The sequence below is a fragment of the Colobus angolensis genome, unplaced genomic scaffold, assembly GCF_000951035.1.
Source record: "Colobus angolensis palliatus isolate OR3802 unplaced genomic scaffold, Cang.pa_1.0 Scaffold494, whole genome shotgun sequence".
Classification (NCBI taxonomy): domain Eukaryota; kingdom Metazoa; phylum Chordata; class Mammalia; order Primates; family Cercopithecidae; genus Colobus; species Colobus angolensis.
In genome coordinates, this window is record NW_012118421.1 from 36,729 (window position 1) to 45,395 (window position 8,667).

An 8,667-nucleotide genomic window follows, 5' to 3' on the forward strand; every position below is an offset into this window, starting at 1 on the left:
AGGCTGGAGTGCAGTGGTAGGGTCTTGGCTCACTGCAACCTCTACCACCCGAGTTCAAGCAATTCTCATGCCTCAGCCTCTCGAGTAGCTGGGACTACAGGGGCACGCTACTATGCCCAGCTAATTTTTGTATTTTTAGCAGATATGGGGTTTTTTTTTGAGACGGAGTCTCGCTCTGTTACCCAGGCTGGAGTGCAGTGGCTCAATCTCGGCTCACGGCAAGCTCTGCCTCCTGGGTTCACACCATTCTCCTGCCTCAGCCTCGCGAGTATCTGGGACTACAGGTGCCTGTCACCACGCCCGGCTAAATTTTTGTATTTTTAGTAGAGACAGGGTTTCACCATGTTAGCCAGGATGGTCTCGATTTCCTGAACTCATGATCTGCCTGCCTTGGCCTCCCAAAGTGCTGGAATTACAGGTGTGAGCCACTGCGCCCAGCCAGAGATGGGGTTTCATCATGTGGGCTAGGCTGGTCTCGAACTCCTGACTTAAGGTGATTCGCTTGCCTCAGCCTCCCAAAGTGCTGGAATTACAGGCGTAAGCCAACACGCCTGGCCTATTTTTTGCAAAGACTGGGTTTCACCATGTTGCCCAGGCTGGTCTTAAGCGATCCAAACACCTCAGCCTCCTAAAGTGCTGAAATTACAGGTCTGAGTCACTGTCTTCAGCTTAATAAAACACAACATTTATAATAGCATCAAAAACCAAATAGTCAAGAACCAATCTGACTAAAGATGTATAAGATCTACACAATGAAAACTACAAAACACTGCTGAGATAAATTAACAAAGACCCAACTCAGTGGAAATATGCTATATTAATGTACCAGAAGGATCAATGTTGTTAAGATGTCAATTCTCTTCAAATTAATCTATAGAAGCTACACAATCCCAGCCAAAATTCCAGCAGCCACTTGTGTAGAAAAAGAAAGCTGATTCTAAAATTTCTATGAAAATATAAAGATTCTAGGGTTGAGGGTGGTGGGTTCACACCTGTAACCACTCCCTCCTTTGGGAGGCCGAGGTGGGTGGATCACTTGAAGTTAAGGGTTCGAGACCAGCCTGGCCAACATGGCAAAACTCTGTCTCTACTAAAAATGCAAAAATTAACCAGGTGTGGTGGCGTGCATCTGTAGTCCCAGCTGCTCGGGAGGCTGAGGCACGAGGATTGCCTGAACCTGTGAGGCGGAGGTTGCAGCGAGCCAAGATCACGCCACTGCACTCCAGCCTCCAGTCTTGGTGACAGAGTGAGATTCTGTCTGAAAAAAAGGAAAAAGTATAAAGATGCTAGGGCTGGTGGCTCACGCCTGTAGTCCCAGCACTTTGGGAGGCCAAGGTGGGCAGATCACCTGAGGTCAGGAGTTTGAGACCACAGCCTGGCCAACATGGTGAAACCCCCTCTCTACTGAAAATACAAAAATTAGCCAGGCTTGGTGGCAAGTACCTGTAATCCCAGCTACTCATGAGGCTGACGCAGGAGAATTGCTTGAACCCAGCAGGTGCAGGTTGCAGTGAGCCGAGATTGTGCCACTCACTCCAGCCGGGGCAACAGAGTGAGACTCTGTCTCACAAAAGCAAAAACAAAAAGCAAAGCAAAACAAAACAAAACAAAGAAAACATAAAGATTCTAAGAGGGGTCAAAAACAACTTTGATAAAGAATAAAGTTGGGCACAGTGGTTCACACCTGTAATCCCAGCACTTTGGGAGGCTGAGTTGGGCGGATCACTTCAAACCTGGAGTTCAAGACCAGCCTGGGCAACATGGCAAAACCCCATCTCTAATAAAAATACAAAAATTAGCCAGGCGTGGTAGTGCACACCTGTAATCCCAGCTACTGGGGAGGTCGAGGCATGTGAATCACTTGAACCCAGGAGACAGGGGTGGCAGTGAGCTGAGACCGTGCCACTGCACTCCATCCTGCATGACAGAGTGAGACTCCGTCTAGGGAGAAAAAAAAAAAGGAGTTTGGTGGTTCATGCCTGTAATTCCAGCCCTTTGGGAGGCCAAGGTGAGAGGACTGCTTGAGTCCAGGAGTTTAAGACCAACCTGAGCAACGTAGCAAGACCCTGTCTCTACCACCTCAACAACAACAACAATTAGCCAGGCATGGTGGCGCATGCCTGTGGTCCCAATTACTCGGTAGGCTGAAGTGGAAGGATCGATTGAGGCTGCAGTGAGCCATGTTTGCACCAATACACTGATCCTGGGTGACAGAGCAAGACCCTGTCTCAAAAAAAAACAAAATACAAAAAACAATAAAGCTGGGGCTGGGCACGGTGGCTCACGCCTGTAATCCCAGCACTTTGGGAGGCTGAGACAGGCAGAATACGAGGTCAGGAGATCAAGAACATCCTGGATAACATGCTGAAACCCTGTCTCTATTAAAAATACAAAAAATTAGCCAGGTGTGGTGGTGGGAGCCTGTAGTCCCAGCTACTTGGGAAGGCTGAGGCAGGAGAATGGCGTGAACCCAGGAGGTGGAGTTTGCAGTGAGCCGAGATTGCGCCACTGCACTCCAGTAGCCTGTGTGACAGAGCAAGACTTCGTCTCAAAAAAAAAAAAAAGAAAGAGTAAAGCTGAAGGAAGGCACAAGAAAAAGAAAAGATGTTGAACCTCAACAGTCATTAGGACAATACAAATCTAAAGCACACTGAGTTACCACCACTGACCTACTTGAATAAAGTTAAAAAAGACTTCAAATTCCACTGGGAAAAATAAAAAGACTGACTACCTTTGTTGGCAAAGATGTGGAGCAACTGGAACTCTCATGCCCTGCTCTTGGAAATGCAAAATGGTACAATCATTGTGGAAAAAAAATGTGGTAGTTTCTTAAAAAGTTAAATATTCATTTACCACATGACTCAGGCATTCTACTTCTAGGTATTACCCAAGAGAAAGAAAGCATGTCCACATAAAGAGTTATATACAAATGGCTCACATAAATTGTATCTGTAACAGCCAAAGCTAGAAACAAATAATTTTTTTTTTTTTTTTTTTTGAGACGGAGTCTCGCTCTGTCGCCCAGGCTGGAGTGCAGTGGCTGGATCTCAGCTCACTGCAAGCTCCGCCTCCCGGGTTTATGCCATTCTCCTGCCTCAGCCTCCCCAGTAGCTGGGACTACAGGCGCCCGCCACCTCACCTGGCTAGTTTTTTGTATTTTTAGTAGAGACGGGGTTTCACCGTGTTACCCAGGATGGTCTCGATCTCCTGACCTCGTGATCCACCCGTCTCGGCCTCCCAAAGTGCTGGGATTACAGGCTTGAGCCACTGTGCCCGGCCAACAAATAATTTTTGTATATCCATTCAATGGAACATTACTTAGCAACAAAAAGAAATGAACTATCAATGAACACAACAGCTTGGATGAATCTCAAAATAGTTTTTTGAGTTTCAAAGCTAAACAATAAAGAATACATACTGTATGATTCAATTTATATAAAATACTAGAAAACACAAACTAATCTATAGTGACAAAAAGCAGACCAGTGGCTAACTGGGAATAGGGCGGGACGGAGAGATTTCAAAGGGCCACAAGAAACCTTTGGGGGTGATGTGTGTGATCATTATTTTGATTGTGGTAAGGATTTCACACATGTCAAAACTTACCAAACTGTACATTTTGACTACTGCAGCTTACTGATATCAATTACACTCAACACAGCTGTTAAAAAAAAACCTCACTGGTCTATTTTGCACTTTGAGTGGTTCTTTTACATACATGATTTTGTAGCATTACGTACTTAGCCATTTAGAAAACATTGGTCCAATGAATTATGCAGATGTTCTAAGTGGTGACGCACTTAAATGTACAATTTTTAAAAAATCACATTCACTAGTAACACTATCAATCTCTATATAGGTCTTCAATTGGCCCATCTAGCTGGGCACAGTGGCAGGCGCCTGTAATCTCAGCTACTTGGGAGGCCGAGGCAGGAGAATTGCTTGAACCTGGGTGGCAGAGGTTGCAGTGAGCCGAGATCGCACCATTGCACTCCAGTCTGGGCAACAGAGACTCCGTCTCAAAAAAAAAAAAAAAACTGCAAGTGCATGGCAGGAAAGAATTTGAGACTACTAGTCCAGTATCTATTGGGAAGTAAGCTCATGGTGACAGATATAAAGTTTTCCAAAATTCTAATTATCACTTGAAGCTTGACTTTTCATTGGCAACAAATACTATCTTTGTTTTCCTTGAAATAACTGATTTTTTTTTTTGGTCAGGTTCCTCTAATTTAAACAATTACTTGATTTTTGAGAAAACATTTGCCAAATATTCATAAACATAGTTTGTCTATCAGTCATTCTTTAAAGTAAAAGTAGTGTTCTATGAAAAAATTAGCTAGTTCAATCACAACTCAATCATTAAAATGCTTTCCTACAGAACCATCACACTCGAGTATGTAGCCAAAGTGCTTTATGCATACCTCCTATTTCATCACTCAGAATATTTTAAAATGTATACTCAAGGGTAGAGATTACAATCAATTTTTACTGTTTCATTAAGGTCATTCTTAAGTGAAAGTCACATTTTTAAAAAATTGCAAGTGGCTGGGTGCAGTGGCTCACACCTGTAATCCCAGCACTTTGGGAGGCCAAGGCGAGTAGATCATGAGGTCAGGAGTTCAAGACCATCCTGGCCAAGATGGTGAAACTCCATCTCTACCAAAAACACAAAAATTAACCGGGCGCGGTGGCAGGCGCCTGTAATCCCAGCTACTTGGGAGACTGAGGCAGGAGAATTGCTTGACCCTGGGAGGCAGAGGTTGTTGCAGTGAGCTAAGATCGCGCCACTGCACTCCAGCCTAGGCGATAGAGACTCCGTCTCAAAAAAAAAAAAAAAGCAAGTGCATGGCAGGAAAGAATATAGAGACTACTAGCCCACTACTAGTCCAGTTTGTTGCCATTGCCTCGATTTGTACGTAATTATGCTGCAGCAGCTTTATCCATCATCGGTGTAAATGTCAACATGGTGAAAAAGGCAAAAACTATCACAGTATCATTATAAAAATAGTTGTTGTTTTGTTGTCTAGACAGTCTCACTCTGTCACCCAGACTGGAGTGTGGTGGTACGACTGACCACAGCTCACTGCAGCCTCGACCTCCCAGGCCCAAGGCATCCTCCCACCTTAGCTTTCCTAGTAGCTGGGACCACAGCCATGGGCCACCACGTCTGGCTAATTTTATTTTTTGTATTAGGCTGGTGCAATACAAACAGGGTCTTACTCTGTTGCTCAGGCTGGTCTTGAATTCCTGAGCTCAAATGAAGTGATCCTCCCACTTCAGCCTCCGAAAGTGTGATTACAGGCGTGAGCCACTGTGCCCAGCTGAAAATAGTTTTGACCTCACAGGCTCACTATAAAAGAGCCATGGAGCCTAGACTCCAACAGACTACAGTTTGAGAACTACTGCTCTATATTAAGACTTTTTCAAACTATAATATGAACTTTATTCCATTAAAAGATATAAGCTTTAACCACAGAAAAATCTTACTTTTGTGGGATCTTGTCATTCTATCAGATTTAGCAGATGCATCCTTAACTCGGTTATGATATTCCAAAAGAAATGTTCGTTCATGCTCAAAGAAATCATCTACATCCTACAAGACCAAAAGAAAATATAAACTTTTTCCACTTACTTGCTTTAGTTTAATATGTAAATAACTTTATAAATACAAAAGATTATCAGTAAAATAGCACAGCTATCCTCTAATAGTCAGATGTTATTCTACTAATTTCACCAAGACTTTAATAGACATGTATTTCTATCTATCAAATAAGAAATCTTCTATGATTTTGTAACTGAAGGCTTAGTGCTCCCCAAATAGGTCCAAGTTCACATACTGTACTCTTTTTTTTTTGAGATGGAGTCTCACTCTGTCGCCTAGGCTGGAGTGCCGTGGCATGATCTTGGTTCACTGCAACCTCTGCCTGCCAGGTTCAAGTGATTCTCCTGCCTCGGCGTACCAATAGCTGGGACTACAGGTGCACACCACTACACCCAGCTATTTTTTTTTTTTCGGCGGAGTCTCTCGCTCTGTCACCAGGCTGGAGTGCAGTGGCGCGATCTTGGCTCACTGCAACCTCTACCTCCTGGGTTCAAGCGATTCTCCTGCCTCAGCCTCCTGAGTAGCTAAGACTACGGGCGCAAGCCACCACGCCCAGTTAATTTTTTTGTGTGTATTTTTAGTAGAGACGGGGTTTCACCATGTTGGTCACGCTAGTCTCGAACACCTGACCTCGTGATCCACCCGCCTCGGCCTCCCAAAGTGCTGGAATTAGATGTAAGCCACCACGCCCAGCCTAATTTTTGTATTTTTCAGTAGAGACAGAGTTTCGCCATGTTGGCCAGACTGGTCTCAAGTTTCTGACCTCAAGTGATCTGCCCGCCTCGGCCTCCCAAAGTGCTAAAGTGCTGGGATTACAGGCATGAGCCACCGCACTTGGCTCATGGTGTACTTATTTGTGATCTGCCTCTACAATTTTGCCTCTTCAGTAAACATACTATTGCCAGCATAAGTGATCAATTGTTTTTAAGGAAAAAGAAAACAATTCTGGTGGACAGAAGTGAAAATCTATTTTTCTTGGCCTGTTACGTATTCTACTGGCCATTCCTGAAAGCTGCCTAGCCTTAGTCATTAAGGCCCTTTCTGACCGCACTGAGGAACCTGGCCAAACTATCTGAGAGCAATAATACGATTAACCACTGTCTTCAATCTTTTTTCTTGAAACAAAGCTAGCTATACATTAAAAATAAAAATTATTATTATTATCTTCAGACAGAGTCTTGCTTTGTAATCCAGGCTGGACTACAGTGGTGCAAACATGGCTCACTGCAGCCTCAAACTCCCTGGCTCAAGCAATCCTCCTGACTTAGCATCCCAAGTAGCTGGGACTAGAGGTACATGCCACGACGCCAAGATAATTTTTGTATTTTTTGTAGAGACAGGGTTTTGTCATGTTGCCCAGGCTGGTCTTAAACTCCTGAGTTAAAGTGATCCACCTGCCTCAGCCTCCCAGTGTTAGAATTACAGGAGTGAGCCACTGCACCTGGCACAAAAACGAAATTAATAGTATTTTACCCCCTTGTACATTACCAATAATTAAATGAAAAAGCATCAGCTGATAGGATATAATTGGAGACCAGTATCAACAGAACACAAGCAGCAAGTCAATACTGACAAAATGTCATTGAAAGCTGTAATTCAGCTGGATACAGTGGCTCACACCTGTAATCCCAGCACTTTGGGGAGGCCGAGGTAGGCAGATCACTTGAGCCCAGGAGTTCAGCCTGGGCAACATGGAGAAACTGTCTCTACAAAAAATACAAAAATTAGCTGGGTGCGGTGGCATGCACCTATAGTTCCAGCTACTTGGGAGGCTGAAGTGGGAGGATCGTCTGAGCCTGGGAGGCAGAGGTTGCAGGGAGCCGAGACTGGGGCTGCACAGCAGCCTAAGGCAACAGAGCAAGACCCTGTCTCAAAACACAAAATAAAATAAAAAATAAATATTAAAATAAAATTCATAATTCATATGTAACAGTTCTCTCTCTCTTGCTCTTTTGCCCAGGCTAGAGTGCAATGGCACAATCTTGGCTAACTGCAACCTCTGCCTCCAGGGTTCAGGCGATTCTCCTGCCTCAGAAGCCTCCCGAGTAGCTAGGATTACAGGCATGAGCCATCATGCCTGGCTAATTTTGTATTTTTCGTAGAGACAGGGTTTCTCCATGTTGGCCAGGCTTGTCTCAAACTCCCAACCTCAGGTGATCCGCCCGCCTTGGCCTCCCAAAGTGCTAGGATTGCAGGCGTGAGCCACGGCGCCGGGCCAGTTTTCTTAATTGTAACAATGTGGATAAAATTGGCAGGGTCGTTGTGAAGATTACACAAGAAAATGTGGGCTACCAATCAACACAGTATAAGTGTTCAAAAATGTTATTATTCTATTAATAAAATTATCAAAATTATAATCAACATAGTGGTTTACATTTAATGGCTAAGAAAAATGGTTGATATTAATGCATAAGCAGCATCAAATGGAAGTAAGCTGAGTCCTTATTGGAAAGCAGCCACAGCACATGCACTAAGTATCCACTGACCTGTCTCTGAAAAATCAGAGTATAAATCAAATAGTACTCTACACACCGATTTTATTATGTCTATAAAAACAGGCAATGATGACAAAGCAGCATTCTTTTTTTCCTAGTATTTGCTTAATAATAGAAACATTGTTCTCATATTTTAATGGTAAGAATCTTCAGATAAATCAACTCTTGTACCATTTTTAGAACATCATTAAGAAAAATACAGGTGTTTTCAGCTGGGGCGGTGGCTCACACCTATAATCCCAGCACTTTGGGAGGCCAAGGCAGGCAGCTCACGAGGTAAGGAGATTGAGACCATCCCGGCCAACACAGTGAAACCCTGTCTCTACTAAAAATACAAAAGCTGGGCGTGGTGGCGGGCGCCTGCAGTCCCAGCTACATGGCAGGCAGAGGCAGGGGAATGGCGTGAACCTGGGAGGCGGAATTTGCAGTGAGCCGAGATCATGTCACTGCACTACAGCCTGGGCGAGAGAGCAAGACTCCGTCTCAAAAAAAAAAAAAAAAAAAAAGGGCTGGGCGCGGTGGCTCAAGCCTGTAATCCCAGCACTTTGGGAGGCCAAGGTGGGCAGATCA

The 8,667-nt window shown here is 44.2% G+C and overlaps 1 protein-coding gene across 1 annotated transcript in view; it reads right to left on the bottom strand.

The window, feature by feature from the left end:
* Positions 1 to 8,667, bottom strand: part of SNX6 (sorting nexin 6) — a 78,920-nt gene that overhangs the window by 36,565 nt on the left and 33,688 nt on the right. Inside the window, exon 7 of the mRNA XM_011959461.1 lies at positions 5,488 to 5,593. Coding sequence (XP_011814851.1) covers positions 5,488 to 5,593 — 106 coding nt within the window. The remainder of the gene's footprint in view (positions 1 to 5,487; positions 5,594 to 8,667) is intronic.